Below are 18215 nucleotides of genomic sequence, written 5' to 3' on the forward strand. Positions count from 1 at the left end.
TTGTGGAAAGATGCTGCAGAAGTGGGAGGCAAAGAGGAGAACTGCTGGATCAGAGAGGAAGGAGATGGGGACAGTTGGGATGAAAGGCCAGATGGGTTGAAGAGGGAAAGAACTAGGAGCAAGATGCAGAGAAGATATTAAGATGTAAACCCACGGTGGAGAAGGGGATTATGTCTGAAACAGACTGCATGAGAACTAAGCAGGTCAGTGCAGAGGAGACTGGATCAGAACTCGCCTGTTCAACCCTGCTAGGATTATGATGAATTAAAAGAAGCGGCATTGAAAGTAGCAAGCTTTGTGGCATTAATGGGTGGCCCCCAGAGTGTACTTGTTTTGTAACGTGAAACTGAGGCCTTGGACTGCTGGTGCCATCCAAATTGGCTCAAAAGGATGAGAACTGTGCAGTACTTACAAGCTTCTAGATCTCCTGGTGAGCCATGTGGGAATCAACATGCTCCTCTGACATCAGATTTTCATTTTTCCCAAGTTTATTTTATGCTGTATTTCTATACTCCTGTACATTTTCAATTGGGAATACCTAAAAGAAAGTCTATCTTCTTACAGGCTTTTTCTGCTTTTGAATTGGGCCACAATTAATAAATTTGGGAAGTTACTAAGCTATGCTTTACATTTTTGTGTACTAATGACAAATGTCATGCTCTTAACCTGCTTCCTTACTGATTACACTAAAACATTTCATCTCTTATATTTAATGTTCAGAAACTGCAGTTCTCGGACACTTCTAATTTGATTCCTTTTTCTGAGTAAATAAATTGTATTAAGATGGTGCTAAGTCTTTTTGAAATATGTCTAGAGATTTACAGAATTTCTCAAGTAATCAAGATGTCTTGACAAATGTGCTCGTTACTGTGAAGTGAAATTTTACCAACAGTGGCAGTAGACCAGGTATGAAGTAATAAAAATAACCTGGAAACGTGCCACAAATTGTAAAAGTAAAACATCTCAGTAAGTAGCTTCCCACACCCTTTCAACTTTTCTGTAGCACTCCTATAAAACTTCAGAATATTAATCTACCATTAACAAGTGAAAAATAATGATAATTTATTTTATTATTTGGTCTCAAATGCTTTTTGCTTGATACAAGTTGCTGCTGTTATAGTAATGGGATGTGTTGCTTCTGCTTTATTGAAACACCAGAGAATCTTACTAGATTATGGTATAATTTGTTTCAACATTCAGAGTAGTCAAGCATTCTCTCTTGGATTTCAGCCAGCTTCTTAATGAATAAGGATTTTTTTTCTAACATTTTCTATACATTTGTACCAGCATCAGGATTAAAAAAAAAAATACAAGAAATGGATGCTATGTACGAGAATTTTCTTTGTGTGAAGTTTGCATATATGCAAATACTACTCAGTAAACTTAAATGAAGATAATTTATCTTATACATGCAAATGTTCCAACGTACAATCATCTTAAAAACTACCAGTAAACCAGGCTTTCTGTAATAAGCCTATAATAATTTATTTAGGGTAATATTAATAAAAATAGTTATCCTAGAAGTAGGCTCTTCAGTCCGTAGTTATTCAATTCTACAAAAATAGCCTGAAGTGCTGAGAAATCACAGAGCCTATCCTGCTACATCAGAAAGATACAGTGGAAAACCAAGACATTTTTATTTGTTTAGATGCTTAAATATAAATGGGATAGCTAGATTTGAAATAAGTATTACCCTTAGTGTATCCTATGGATTATATTTTCTTAGTTTACTATATAGGCAACCAGTTCAAAAAGCAGCTCTTTATAAGAGATAGAGGACTTGGCTCTTTTTCCCATTACCAGCATTGCAAAATACAAGTGTTCAGTAAATTAATGCTAGATATAAAAACGCATGGTTACTTAACAAACTAAATGAAAGAATAGTAAGGGCAATCAGGAAATGTTTGCAAATCTCACAGAAAAATATAATTTCCAATCTATTAAAATTCTTCTTGGCATTGCTAAAGGAAAAAAATTAGACCAAGATATCTGTTAATGTGTTATTTAGAATTAGGAAGGTCATTCAGAAGAAAAGGTAACGTCTAATTAAAAAACTCTCAAAAATAAAGTACTGACTTCAGACTGAAGCTATGTGTTTTGCTAAAATGTTGCCTGCTGAGTGTTTGAGGATATTTTTGGTTTGTTACCTGCTTCTTTGAAGCAATCACAGATTAGAACTCTTCTCCCTGCTGAGCAAAACGGACCTGCATTTTGATATTTTCCATGTTCTCCACCACTTGAAGAAGACATCTGGTCATCAAAGAAACAGCCTGAAAATTAACAGTGCATTTTCAAGATTAATGAAGCGCATTAGCTTGAAAATATTAAAAACAAATTGATTTTAAACAAAACGAAAATGCAAAACAGATTATTTCATTTACCTTTCCTGTGTGTGCTTTTATTTACTGAGCACTACCATCTACACAGTGTCTACCATGAATTTCCACATCCTTCCTTGTTACAGAACTTTTTCCCGATTCTAATTTAATTTTTATAAACCTCTTACTGTTATTTTTCCCATACCCCTTTACTGTTTATCAAGAATTTGTATGATTGCTAATTGTAAATTTAGTATTGTTTTCCTTTTAAAAAAAGAGAGAACAGAGATTGTTACATATTTATACAAAGCACTAGAAATGAAATCCACAACTATCTAAATCCATACGTGGATTAATGAGTCAGTGCCTTAAAAACATGAACTACTGCAACTTATATTAAAAAAAAAAACCAAAACCCACAGCAACATACTATTCTGGCACACAGTCGCAAAAGCCAGTTAAGAGTTTGAATGATTACATCCTGAAACAAAATAGTCAAGACCTGTCATGTTTTCAGTATAAGCTGAACATACCATTCCTGTTAGGTGTTACGTGGCAATAAATGGATGGTAGTGGAAAACTCTCTTTAAACCAAATTAATTAATATAGAGCCCTGCACCCAAACTGTAGGTTAATGAATTTAAACTAATCCTTTAGCTAGGTAATTCATTACAGCAAAAAATTTAGATAGACGTTTCAGTCTTACAAGTTGAAAAAGAAGACAGATATTGAGAATACTCCTATAAAAACTAGACTGAATATATGAACAGAGAAACTGTTGAGTGGAAAGAAACCAAACCATGAAAAACATTTACATATGAAAGACATGGTATCTTAAATAGAACTGGAAAAATCCTGATAGGTCATCAAGTGTTAAACACTGCATAATTTCTGTAATGCTGAAACAATGGAGCATTTTCAACAGGTATTGAGAATACTCCTATAAAAACTAGACTGAATATATGAACAGAGAAACTGTTGAGTGGAAAGAAACCAAACCATGAAAAACATTTACATATGAAAGACATGGTATCTTAAATAGAACTGGAAAAATCCTGATAGGTCATCAAGTGTTAAACACTGCATAATTTCTGTAATGCTGAAACAATGGAGCATTTTCAATTTACGTAGGTTTCTGTGCTCAAAATCCTCCAGGCTGACATAAAGAGTGTAACACACACAAGGCTAGTCACTGGTTTGCTTTCTGTTCTTATTTCTACCACTGATTGTTGGTATGACATTGTCAAGTCACTTAAGATCTCTTTGCTGTGGTTTTTACGTGACTAAATGGGGAACAATCACTTATCTGCCTCATCTGGGTATTTGAGATTTGATTAACGTGCTTTGAGGACAACAGATGAAAGTCACTGTAGAAATATGTATCGGATTATTTTTACTACATATAAACATTAAATGAAAATTAAAATTAGAATCCTCATACCCAAGCTGTACATCTATAATCTCTTCTAGGAAAGTTATGCTTAAAAATCAAAAGGGACAGAAAAGGAAAATCTCATAGATACAAAACAATAGAAAATGATGTTCTAAATCTGTTCAAACCGTGGAAGTGTGGAAACGGTACATTCAAGTCGCTCCACAGCCTCAGCTGAGACTGAAGTTGACTTGACTGTGGAACCACATGACATGACAGGACGTAATGCGGGCTGCATTGTCAGTTACCGGTGCAGCAGCTACCTAGGCAGTCCCAGCTGCTATTTTAGAAGCTGGATGTGCAACTCTAGCTCTTCCCCGTGACTCCCAGACTCTTCAGCTTGCTTGTTCTTGACTGGATGTTTGTTACATTTCGACAGGGGTGTTGCCAAGGCATGGAGCCAGGCTTACTTTGGAGAAGGCTCAGGTCCCGTGCTGCTGGATGAAGTGCAGTGCACAGGAAATGAACTATCTATAGAACAGTGTCCAAAAAGCTCCTGGCAAGAACACAACTGTGGCCACAAAGAAGATGCTGGCGTTTCCTGCACACCTCTCACAGGTACTGCAATTACCAATAATCACATGGGAAAACAGTGACAAATGCAGAGTTCACAGCTCTGGAAAGAGAATTTTTAAAGTTTGCAGATGCACAAAACCCCACAGTAATAAAGTGTTCTGGCAGTATCAAAATGAACCAGCTGTTGGCTATGGAAATTTTACAGGTACAGAAAATGTCATTATTTAACACAAAGCCTTGGTTCCTCAGTAACACGCTAATTGCCACTTACTATGTGGGGCATGCCTTAACTGCGTATTACATCTGTGAACGGCAGTAAGCATTTCAGCATAAAAGCAATGGGAAATAACAGAATACACAAAGAAAAAGATAAGGTGTATATACAGTGAAATCACATAATCAGAACCCACTCCTGCGGACCTGGCATGTAATAAGGGCTTGGGGGGATCAATATCTTGTGCTATTTCTCTTGCACTTAAGCAATTGTATTAGGCAACACTTCACAGCTGACCGGGTGCATTATGGCATTTCTTCCATCTTCTCATTAGATGACACCTAGTGATCAGCACTACATTTGGTAGTCTAATATTCTGATCAGATGCAGTAAACACAATGTTATTAATTTTGTTTTAGAACCATAATTGGACCTCAGAAAAACTGATTCTTGTTTTTGTTTTTCCTTACTTGTAATGACACAGATGGTGCATTAAGACTAACAAGTGGGAAAGGCAGTCATGAGGGACGCCTGGAGGTCTATTATACTGGGCAGTGGGGCACAATCTGCGATGATGGGTGGACAGAGCTGAATACACAGGTGGTTTGCCGGCAGCTGGGATTTAAGTAAGATTACTTGATATTAGATATCTGACTCTTTGACTTGACAATGATGACAAACATTTACATGAACCCTACATTATTCAAGAGTCTGTTTTTTTAATATTCGCTGACTGCTTCATGGAAACTACTGAGTTAAAAGCCATTAAAGCCTGCTTCCCTCAGCCTCAAAGAGATATTTATGGCCTCAGATTAGGTAGAAGAAAAAGCTTCAACTGAGGCTGTGATTCAACAGGGTTTATTCACCGAGTTCCTTCCAATCATCTTTTTGGCTAACTGAGATAATGCATATGCTACAGAGAAAAACTGATTTGTTGTGTTCTGTTTTGCCTATAGAAGTTTGATTCTTCAAAATCTTTGCTTGTCGAACAGTCATTAAAAATCACAGACATTTTCAAAGTATAAGTCCTTCTGGATCTAGCTCAGAAAAACCCACAGTCTGGCCCTGGAACACTGTTATGTTCTGAAAAGCATATTTTAGAAAAAAATCCCATTAGAGTTTCATGCATTCAACTCTTCACTACTTTTCCTGCTGACTGTGGCTACAAAGATACACTCTCACAAGGTGGTTGTTCTCTTGCCTTCAGATTGTAACAGCTCACATTCAAAAAAGAATTTTGTCTCATTTTTCCCCCAGATTGTGACATTTAAATATATGTAATACTAAGACCATGCTTTAAGTCTCAAAGTCAGTGAGACAGCCATATGCTTGATTGAAGGGAGGTCTTAATCAAAGGTATCACATTCTCAAGTTTGTATTAATGTAACAGTAATTCCTTAAAAAAAAAAACATTACTGAAGAAGCAGCATATGGTGCTCTCATTGAATTTAATGCTAACTGAACCTGCTCTGTCATGGTTAATGCTGTTTACTGTTACTACTTGAGAAACCTGAAATAATTGCCTTCCTTTCTAGTGCTTAAGTATAACATGCCCTCTGACCACTGCGGACCAAATGTTATGTGTATGTATGTGTTATGCAGGTATGGAAAAAGCGTGCCTGAGAGCTACTCAGAAGGAAGCTCTGGGCCCATCTGGTTGGATGATGTCAGCTGCTCAGGGAAGGAGACAAACCTTCTGCAATGCTCAAGGAGAGAGTGGGGAAACCACAACTGCAACCATCAGGAGGATGTCAGACTCATTTGTCATCCAGATAACGACAGCCATAAACTCTCACTTGGTAAGGCATCTCTTTGGTAAAGTCACAGTATGAGTATTGCGGTGGGTGCAGATCTGAGCAAAGTATAGGATACTTAAGGATGCTCAAAATCTTAATATTTGGCAGATGTGTGCAAAGAAGGAACAGGAAGGGAAAAAAGCTCACTTTTCTCCTGAAGATCATAGGAAGTAATCAAGCTTTGCTTAAAGGAACATAAACAGCCAGAACAGTAAAGATCAACACAAATTTGTAAGGTAACAAAGTCAGATTCCAGAGATCCTGTTCTCTCAACCTTCACCAGACTTTACACCTATTCAGCACTTCCTAATGGTATACTGCATTTCACTCAGCACTCTCCAAGTCCTAAGTAACTGTCTCATGCTATCAAAAGTTGGAGACGTACCCGAGCACCAAGGAATATAAATCAATAGTATATCCTCCTATGGCCTTACATTCAGACAATCCGAAAAAAGAGATATGGAGAAAGAAGGGAATTTCAGAGACAGCAAGAAGGAAGGGCGAGAAGCATGAAATTATTTTTTTATTACTATTGCCTATCATTTATATTGTGCCTGCGTGAATGGGCCCCGCTTGCTGACCAGGACAGAGTGATACTACAAACACAGATCAAAGAGCCAGTTCCAATGTCAAAAAGCCTACAAACTTGCATGAAAAAAGAATAAAAAGACAAATAATAAAAGGAGAGAAAAATACTAATTACATAGCATCACTGTAGAACAAAAATATATATAAATGAATTCCAAAGATTCCTAAACACACATGTAGATAATTAAACAAGAATTCTGGCTATCAGATATGCACAGTAAAAATTACAGGGGAACAATGGGTTGCTCAGCAATTCTGAGAAAGTTTCATTTTTAAAATTTGCTACATACAAAGCTTGTAGCTTGTCAGTAGGTAGCCTTTTACGAAATTGTTGCCGATATTCTTTATCTACCCAAGTATATTTTAGTCGATTTTGAAATTAGAATTATAACTAGTGGAGTTAGATTCACAGCTTCTACTGAAATGTAATAGATTTGTATGCCTGGGTGCCTGAAGTTCTCTGGAAATTATAGACTGAAGGTCTAGCCTGCAAACTAAGACATGGATTTACTGCATGACATTGCTACCCGTTGTAACAACAGTCAGCACTTCCACATGTACTTTTCTAGTCTCTCCCTCCTTACAGTCTTTTTCTTTATAGCCTTTTGACCTCTCACAAGCCAATGAATGTTTTATGATGCAGTACTGTTCCATTATGTGTAGATGATGTCAAATCATATTTGGTAGAAAGAATTTTCTCAGACCAAAAATAACAGGAATTCAAATCATGACTGCTGTCTTTACAGATGCAAACCATCTGTGCTGCTTTGCTCAAATTCCTATAAAATATAATCTTAGCTGAAGGAGGTCTGGTTCAGTTAAATGCATCCATATGGTAACATTTTCACATCCCCCATTACCAGCAAGTTATATTAAGATTGTGCTCATATATATTTTTTTTCTAAAACACAAGAAGATAACAATAAAATAGCTATAGTGTATCATTAATATCCCATGCCTCTAGCTGGGTAATAATTTTCACCTAAATCATATTCTTCCAGAATAACACATAATTTCAACAAGAAAATGAAGACAGTGTATCTGACATTTCCTACAAGGTTTCTGATTGGAAAGTGGACAAAGACTCTATTGTTACCATTTACTTCCCCGCATTTGAAAAAGCCTTTTTTTTTTCTCCTGGTAAGAATGAATTCAGTGGAAAAATATGAGAATTTAGTAGATGATATGACTTGAGGAAATACAGACATTAAGGAACACTAACAATGAGATAGAATACACTACAATAACTACAACAACAGTTGCTTAGTATGTTAAGCTCATGACAATGTAGCTAAACAGAAAGTTGGTGAAGTTAATTCATGTAACTGTCCAGACAGTATGAACTCCAGTATAAACCATATGCTTTAAATGACATTTGAAGCAAACAGACTTTAATTTTGTTTTCAAATCTTTCCTCTTTTAATTAATGAACTTGGCCAGATTTAACTAGCTCTGATCCAGAGTAAGGTTTGGTATACAAAAGTTATTCATACCCTAAATTAATCTGAATTAAGTATCAAATGCAAATGTATCTAAATACTGCTTTATTTAAGAGCATAATTAAGTAATTTCTCATCCTTACAGATTTAGAAAAGATTAAGAACAGGTTAGAAGAATGAGAAACAGTCTTTCCAATTATTCTAAAAAGAAACTCTCATTAGTGTATTAAGGATTACAAAGTATGACATACTAAAAGACTTAGAAGGCGATTCTCACTTAAACATTATAAAGAGGCCTCAGAGGAATTCGTAACTGTTTTAAGGCTGCTTGCATTGCTTGCATGCTATAAAGGAGTTTTAACGTGAGAATCAAATACGTACTTTGCGTAATGATTCAAAATTTAACTACAGGCCAAGCACTGAACGAACCGTGATTAATTAAGTGTGACTAATCCACGTGAGATTTTGTATTATGAACATATCTGAATAAGCAATTTAAATTGCTAGAAAAATAATCATGCATTAGTCTAGAATAACACGCTGTAGAACATCATGCTATCACACAAAATACGCTATAGAACAGCATGCATAATGGTAAGTAATAACTGAAGTTCAACACAATGCTGCACTTTTTTGCTGAGATAGTGGTTAAGAGGAGTGGTAGCAACCAGTTTGAGAATGGATTTATGAATTGAGACATAGTTAAATTCACCAATAAAGTTTCTGCAAGGAAAACATGTCCAGCTTGCACGGGTATCATATCAAAGAGATCTCGGGTGTTTTCTGCCTTTAGGGGGAGAATTGTTCTGTGCTCATTGTGGTCAAATTCTGACCTATGTCACATATTTGGATGAAATGAAGGAACCAGATGAATTCTGAAGTTTAAAATACAGTAGTATTTCATATTTGTCTTGTAATTTGTACAAACTGCTTCCTTTTGCCAGCCAGGAAAAATATGACTACTTTAACAGCTGATAATAGGCTTGTCGAACATAAACATCGGTTGACCCTATATACTGAACGCGATGAAAATGACTTAAAGTACTAGTTCTGGCTTCTGTTGTTGTGAGTTGACAGCAGTAATTTATTCCCAGGTCCTCCCATCAGGCTGATGGATGGTGAGAATAAGAAGGAAGGACGTGTAGAGATTTTTATCAATGGCCAGTGGGGCACAATTTGTGATGATGGATGGTCTGATAAGGACGCAGCTGTGGTCTGTCGACAGCTTGGCTACAAGTAAGCAAACTCATTAAGCTGTTTCTCAAGTTATCTGTTTGCTGTATCTAAAAATGTTAAGTTTCTGCAACTAAGCATCACCAACATGTGTCTGATAACATAATATATGCCTTTTAAAAATTGTTGGTTTGGCATTCTTTTAGAAAAGTGTATTTATACTATTCGTGTAAGAAGTAGTTAGGCTATGTCTTCAAAAGGAGTATTCATTAACTAGCATAATTGAGAAAAGGAATCTTAATATTCAAAGGCATATCACAGTCTGATTGGCAACAGAAATGCAAGTCGATGCTAGCTATTAAATATTTTTTTAGAATTTAAATATTCCAAATTACTAAGCTATTGACTAAATACTATATTTTATTTGTCACTTATGGTGCTACATATCTATATGATATAAACATATTACACTGCTTTTAATATTTTTTTTTTTTTTACACTTAGTTGCACTAATGTAACTGAGAAGAGGCTTTTAATATTTTTTTTTTTTACACTTAGTTGCACTAATGTAACTGAGAAGAGAATTTGATTTAGTGTATCTGCTCTGTGCTCTTTGCCACTCGAACTGTTCTTAATTTACTTCTTTCATCTTTTCTAAACATTTTTTAAAAGTTAGAGTGAAATTTATGATTTGGAAAAGATGAGGGAAACTAATATTAACATCTAGAATAGCACAGATGATTACATATTCTGTGAAGTATGCAGATTCTCTGTTTTGTTTCTGATTTTGTGTGAGAACTGTGTTTCACCATACTTAAGTGATGATTTTCATTCATATAACAATTTTTAAATTGAGTCATCTTTAGTCAACACAGAAAAACTTAAGGAACCTAAATTCTAGTGCTTTAGTGATTTGATGTAACAGTATACATAGAAAAACCTTGGGGAATTTAAAATGCCTTTTTCATTACATTAGCAAAGAAAATGCAAATATTCAGAACCTAGACTTGGTTTACCACAGTTTACTGAAATTTTCTGGAATTTGGCTAAGATTTCAGGGGTAACGGTTGCATTGTTTCAAAAAGCTCTTGATCTGTTTTCATTGAAAGGTGTAATTTTGCATATTGTTAGTATTTATCTTTTGTGAACCTTAATGATGACTTTGAAAGCCTTATAGGTTCTAACATAACTGTTAAAATTTTTCATGACCTATAGCAACAGGTCAGTGTCCACTGTCACAAGGTGTGGATATGACTTCTGCAGATTCAGATGCAGGCACACCAGCTACTGAATTCCTAGTTTCATGGGGTTTTTTTCCTTCATCTACTGATCTGGCTTGACTCGATGTAGCTTAGAGATTCGATAAAACTGTTATACAAACGATTATGGCTTTGGCCTGCATGACAGTAATTTGAATAAGCTTCATTTAATATAGGAATAGACCTGACAGGACAAAAACACCCTCTAATTAAAACCACTGCAATGTATATGTGTCACTTTTGAACTAAGTCACTTAATCAGGCTTAGATCACTCATAAGCAATTTTCTTCTGGCAATACCTAAGAGCAGTAAAGATATAACAACAATAGAGTACACTTATAAATAGCAGAACTAATATGAGCTGAAAAATATCCAGAACACTAGTGAAATACAACAGGAAACTAGTGAAATGTCTTCTCTGAGTGTATCTGTAAAGAAATCTGAGCTTAAGAACTACAAACCATGTCATCCGTTCACTGTATCTAACAATGTAATGTTTGTGCAACTGAGTATCATCAAATTATGTCTGAACACATAATATATGCCTTTTTAAAATTGTCTGGTATTCGTTTAATAAAGCCTATTTGTAAGTAATAGACAACTATGGCTTCAAAACTACAAAACTTGACTTGTATTATCTCCCACTGAATCATTCATTTAGTCTGCTTCATCCTCAGCCTCTCTGGCCTTGTATATGTCTCCCTCAGATGATCAAACTCAACCACTTATCCCCACCTTCTGTTTTTAAATCTCTGCAAGGACAGACAGTTGGCTGGATTCTCAATTTGTGTCATGTCAGAATGGGGGGTTAAGATTATAGGACACAACAGAGCATGTTTCCTGAAAGACTAGGGATAGACACATTTTAGAAATCTAAAATTAGGTTCTAGAAATTGGGAGAGCTTGTCGGAAATGCTGGATCTTGGTGACCCTATGTCTAGACAGTTGCATTCCACAAACCTGACTATGCCGTTATGTGCAGTGATGAGCTGGAATTGCTTTTGGGCCTAGGAGTTCATGCGCAAATCTTTTTGCTAAAGTTCAAATTATATGCAGTGGTGACTTGACTGTTCCAAAGCAAGGCTGGGGCTTCTGGGTTCACGCACCTGAGCTTGAGGGTTGATAAATGTTGTTTCTTTAGAAATAAACACATTATGACCTTCTCCTGGGAGGAATTAAAAAGGCACCTAATACTGAAGTTGACATCAGTTTTCATTAGGACTGATCACAGAACTAAGCAGTATCCTTCAACTCCCTTTACAATGCTATGTTTAATTCTCAAGTCTTTCCTACTGGGGAATTACATTCCTTGGGAAAAAAAAAATTACACATTTATTATCACAAATGGGAGAAAAGACTGCCTTAAAAAGGAAGACTTGTGTAAGCAAAAGGTAGACACTGAGAAAATGGACTGAGTTTTTCCTGTATATATTATTCATATTGTCAGTGCTTATCTGTACGTTTATTTGACGAAATCCTGCTTTGCAACATTCTCAGCCATTTACTAGGGTTCATTCTGAGACGGAAATAAGAAAATCCCCGAGCTGGCAAGATCACTACGTTCAAAGCAATACTAGTTTTAAAGATGTCTCATTAAGCCAGTTTGTCAAATCCAGGATTAATGTTAGAAAAACATAATATAAAGAACATTCGAAAACAGCCCTACTAATTGGCTAAAACCAGTCATGAAAACACAAAAATAATGAATAGCACCCTAATCAAAGTATATTTGTAGCAAGATAAACACTAAGAGAACACACACCTTTTCTGAAGTGCTATCTACTATGTGATTGGGTTTAACATACAAAAGTATTTTGATAGAATGAGTAAAGAGCAAAAGACAGTTTTAGAAGCTTTTGCATTTTAGTGAATTAAGCGGCCCAGTAAAATTGGACCCCTTTCATTTAGGACAGGCTTATAATAATGCACATGCACACATACCCCCCCCCCAAATGAACAAATATCCTGTCATTAGTGCTCCAAAAATTATCTACTACAGGAAAATAAAAAGTTCTAGGGTAGCTGGCCATCTATACTAATCAACTGGCTTTCCTGATTAACAGTAATATGAATAATGGTAATACTGCATCTGAAGAGCTCAGCATGTTATTGTGTATGGCCTTGTGTCTGAGAAAAGCTAGGGGATAAGACCTGAAGCCACCCTTCTCTCTAGGGACAGATCTGAGCAAGCAAAAAGGTTGTTTCTCTGATAGTTATCTGTGCATAAATAGCTGGCTTGGAAAGCAGCAATTAAGGGACACATACACCTTTGTTGAGGGTGGACTAAAACCAGTTGTAAGAGCACATTCCAGCATGTAACAAACACATAAGACTTAACAATTCTACATTTAGAGATCTCCCAATTATATGAAATAATTTTCTCTATTAAGCTGCACTCCTTGCTCTAGAACATCACAATTTTTACATTTGTTTCCTGGTAGATGTTCTATTTAAACAGTGGGGTTTTTTTGTTAAGAGTGGGTATGGACACACCTTTCATAGCAATTACCAGCAAACTGAGAGATTACTGACGCACAGTAAGAGATGGATAGCTTTCATATAATGGTATGAAGAGTCTCTGCAGTCCAAGTCCCATGATTCTGTTCATGTCAATCCATGATTGCAATCCATACTCACTAAATTCCCTCCCTCATCTTTGTCTCTCTACATCTCTTTCACCTAAAATATTTACATGTGTGACCTCATAGATGTCAGAGTATTCTTTGAGATTTATCTGGTAAGCCAACGGAGGCAGTGCCCTTAAGTAGCCGGTAAGTCTGCAGAGACAATTCTATCCTAAACTGCAATAAATACTTCTCTGGGAAAGGCTAAGAATACTGTGGTGATTCACAACAGTGGTTTGTTTTTTTTTTTTCACTATCCTGAGGATCTTTAGAGCAATGCCCTAAAGCAGAAACTTTGTTGTTTGACATAGAGATACCAAAACTAGGTAAGAATTTGCAACGAGTGCCTGTACTGCCTCACTATTTTGTAATAGCATACATGGACACATCAGCTGCCCACAGGTATTGGAGAGTTGGACATTTTTTTGTAGTTATCTGTAATCAGATTATCATTCACAAGAGAAAAATATTTGGAGCAAGAAGAGACACATTGCTTGTGACTGACAAGTTAAATCATACTAAACTCATTAGGCAAAGATTGTCCTATACTGGTTCCAAAGTCAGTTAAGGCTTTGGATTATCTGGTAAGTACATGCTACCATGGAAATAATTAAAAATGTGTAAGGACAGTTGACCTTGTGGTATCACTTCTGTCAAAAGTTTTACATACTTCTGTTTCCTGGCTTTTTACAATTCATGCATTCTAACCAACATTCCCTACTTTGAAAACCTGCCCGCCTACCCTTCAGTACCTAGTAAAAAAAAATCCAAACAGGCAAGGCTTTCTATGTGCAAGTTTGAAAAAGGAGGAAGCTTGTTTGTATTACGTTTGTGTGTCAATTATATGGATATGGGCAACTGAGGGCTTGATTCTTTGAGTTTGATCCAGTCACACTTCTAGTATGACGAAGCTTTGAAAATGGTATGACAAATCAAAATTCCTCCCCAGCAGAGAATCCCTAGCTGATGAAGGGACATAAACTCTTTATGCCATTCTCACCTATCTTCCCCAACACTGCAGGTATTAAAAGAGGTATAAAAAGAGGTGGAAAAGGAAATACTTTCTTGCCTAGTACATTTTCGTTGTTAAACTCTCTTTCTCTACTCCAACATTTCATTGTTCACGCAGTTAACCTTTTGTATACATAGAAGTACTGTCCTTTACAATATGCAATTATAACATATCCTTTAAAATGGAAACCTATGATATAGTGCAACATTTTAGTTACCTAGAATGCCGTATATTCTTATCACAATAAAACATCAGTTAATTGCTCTTAACTGATATGTAAACTTGTAGTTCAGACACACCTAGAGGTGGCTGTGGCTTCCTGCCCCACTTCTCTGTAGAGCTGGTTGGGTGGTCTCCCACTCTTAATTCTTTCTGACTCTTAAACCGTATACAACAAAACTTCTATTTATGTATTAAGAAGCATTATCCTAGGTAATTAAAAGTAATAATCTATCACAAAAGTTACCAAAGGAGATGCTTACAACATCTCATGTTGTAAAACAACAATTCGTGTTGATTTTTTTATTGTGTTTGTTCATCCACTCCCTCATTTGGGAAAAAAGTTCATCATTCAAAAGAGGTCATTCACACAACTGACACTGCAGTCATTGCTGAAGCTGCATGGCACTACATACAAACTATAAGGATCAGGACTTCAAACCCTAGTAAAATGTCCTAAATCCGACATTTAACTACTTAGGTTTGATACTTACACAAGCATAGGATTATCATACTGACCTTCTTTGTAAAGTGCCTTGAGGCACTACATACGGGGTTCCTCCCAGGAAAAGGTGGGTGCCGAGACTGAACTGGGTTCAGTCTTTCTCCAATTACATTACAGTTTTAGAACTCAGCTGTGGGGTGCACTTTAAAAATGGCATGATAACGGAATACGTTAATAACTATTAACAACTAACAGATCTGTAAATCATAGCTCCTACTACACTGCAAGTATACTGTATTTAACTGGCCCATCTTTCTGAGGGAATCAGACCACAACAAATTATTTTTAGCATTCACAGATGCTGATTCAATACAAGGATTAAAGAGATTATGAAAAAGCAGCTTTCACATATTTTGCTCTATAGATCTTTGCAATGCAGTTACAACGTAAAATACTTTGCATAGTGCCTTCTAACTAGATACATAAAAGCACTTTTTAAACATTAATGAACTGTAGCAATCGTTACACTTATTTTTTTTCTACTTACCAGAGTAACAGAGTCAATGAGAAGAAAAGGTGTCATCAAGTGAATCAGTGACAGGACTTGGAATAAAACCTCAATGTCTTTCACTACTCACTCTGAAATATTTCAGCTGAGTGAAATGTAGAATAATGCCTCAAAATGTTTAATAAAAAAAAATGCTCTGTTTCCAGAGGTCCAGCTAGAGCAAGGACAATGGCATATTTTGGGGAGGGCAAAGGCCCGATCTACGTGGATAACGTGAAATGTACAGGAAGTGAGAGATCCTTGGCAGACTGCATTAAGCAGGACATTGGGACGCACAACTGCCGTCACAGCGAGGATGCGGGGGTGATCTGTGACCACCTAAGCAAGAAGGCCCCTGGGAACAGCAATAAAGGTGAAGCCCCGTTGTGAGTGGCAGACCAACAGGTTCAGATGCGGAACTGTCACGGTAGGAAGAGACGGATGTAAACAATCCCACCTCACAGAGGAAACAGTTATATCAAAAGAATTATAGAAACAAAAGTGGTGAGAAATCCTCTCTGCTTACACTGTGTGATCTTATTGCTGTGCCAGCTGCACAAAGGAATCATAAAGACTATTTAAATGATACAGGGTATTTGTCTACCATAGTTGACGGCAGCCATTTTTCTTAAGTTGTACGAGGGACATGAAAATGCAAAAACCTAGACAGCTACTTTCAACTTTTCAAGGTATAGGTCTCAGTCCTCAGCTGAAGACAACCTATGTGGTATGCCAAGCTCTGCTTCCACTTACATGAAGTAAGGAAGAACCCTATAAAAAAATCGTACACTTGAGAAGCAGAGCACAAACGTGTAAATTGCTCTGTGATTACAGTCAAAAGACCTCAGCTAAAAAGAACTAAGCCTGAGAGAATTCAGTGTATTTTCCCTGAGCAAAATTTGGTTGTTAAAAACCTCCATGAAACACAGATAACTTCAGCCTTCACTTTTTTTTTTTTTTTTTTAGTTAACTCACATTGAAGTTTGGCTACTTTGCATTTTGAGTTTAATGCTGTCTACATCTCCCTTTCTGGTTTAGATTCTCTTGCTTCTGTTTGTGGATTGAGGTTACTACATCGTCGACAAAAGCGAATAATTGGTGGGAAAAATTCTTTACGGTAAATATTTGGTAAAGACAAGTAATTTTGAATATAAAGCTTCTAAGACATGTATTTGCCCTAAGCTGTTTCCCTAATTTATGGTTTTATTGTAGGGTTGTTGGTTGTTTTTCTTTTGGCTTGTCATGACGTAGAAGCAGAAATATACTCAAAGAATATTTGGCAGGAAATGAAAAAAATATTCATTGATAAATACTTGCAGCATTAGTTGAGAATCTGTAAATGCTTATGGGTTTAGTCCTTGATTGGGTTAAATTTCTAACTTTCAAAATAGCCATTTTACTTTTTTTCACAGAATATCTTGATATCAGGATGTGAGCTATATGAAGAGAGCTATGAATATAGTACACGGTTTTAAATGCTACCTATACTGAGAAAAAGGCCTCGGTATTATTCACAGCCTAAGACCTGATTTTCCTTCACAAAATAAGCCTCGATGGTGACACAGCTCTAAACCCAGGCTTTTTGTTAACACTTTGTTCTTAGCTTTTAATGACATGTTTACATTTAGTTAATATAAACAGATTAACTGAATACTACTACTACTACTACGACAACTAAATGCTATGATAGGAAGTATAGGCTTTATTTTATTAACAGTCTTGAGTAACCACAAAAAAAATATATATTCACAGAATCTTACAAAAGGGATTGTAAAAAATACACTTACATTATCATTACACGTCGTTGTGCAACCTATTTCAACATACATGCACAGCATCAATGAATCCATTTCAAAAAAGACACTGCCTAAGTGGAGGAGCTTCAAAGAACAGTAACAAGAGGGAGCCCAGAAAAACATTTAAATGCAGTCAGACAGAGCAAAGTAGGATTACTTACCTTAGTAAAGAGACAAATGGGAATAATAAATAATGCATTGTACAGAAAAAGAAGATTGAGAATTATTGTCTCGGAATATGTGTACAAAGGACACTGGATGAAACGAAACGGTCACAAATAATGGATTGCACAATTAAGTCAGAGCAAGGAACTTGATCTCATAATAAATAAGCACAGGGACATTAGATGAAGCAAAAAGGTGAGAGAAATCCAGTAGTGCACTTAGAAATGCTTCACAATCAAGAAAAGGAACATATGAACAATATCAGAAAAGGACTCATTGTCACAAGAAGTCATTAAGACAAAGAACTTGACAAAGTTCAAAAAGGAACTGGATACTTACATACATACCAGGAAACCCAAAGCTGTCCAAATTACCCCATTTTGGAAAGACATATTAAATCCCACCTTCCAAAACTAAAAAATGTCTGAATTGTTTTATGCTTTATGGGAAGTAAATTCCTCCACCTTACTTTAAAACATTTGGCACTGGCAACTCTGAGATAGGATACTGGACTAAATTATCCTGGGCAGCTCTTGTACTCCAGCATACCTATTCAAGTTGACAGTAGCCAGAAAACACCTAAGCCTACCTGTTGCTTATTCTTGGGTGTTGCTGTTGCTTACAGCTGCATCTCTCTCCCTCTCCCTTCTCTCCAATTCCATATTTTGCTA

The 18215-nt window shown here is 36.2% G+C and overlaps 1 protein-coding gene across 1 annotated transcript in view; it reads left to right on the plus strand.

The window, feature by feature from the left end:
- Positions 1-18215, plus strand: part of PRSS12 (protease, serine 12) — a 54045-nt gene that overhangs the window by 24199 nt on the left and 11631 nt on the right. Inside the window, exons 6-11 of the mRNA XM_019474496.1 lie at positions 4130-4308; positions 4965-5106; positions 6083-6279; positions 9398-9539; positions 15751-15956; positions 16622-16700. Coding sequence (XP_019330041.1) covers positions 4130-4308; positions 4965-5106; positions 6083-6279; positions 9398-9539; positions 15751-15956; positions 16622-16700 — 945 coding nt within the window. The remainder of the gene's footprint in view (positions 1-4129; positions 4309-4964; positions 5107-6082; positions 6280-9397; positions 9540-15750; positions 15957-16621; positions 16701-18215) is intronic.

This window comes from Aptenodytes forsteri, unplaced genomic scaffold, assembly GCF_000699145.1.
Source record: "Aptenodytes forsteri isolate BGI_AS27 unplaced genomic scaffold, ASM69914v1 Scaffold8, whole genome shotgun sequence".
NCBI lineage: Eukaryota > Metazoa > Chordata > Aves > Sphenisciformes > Spheniscidae > Aptenodytes > Aptenodytes forsteri.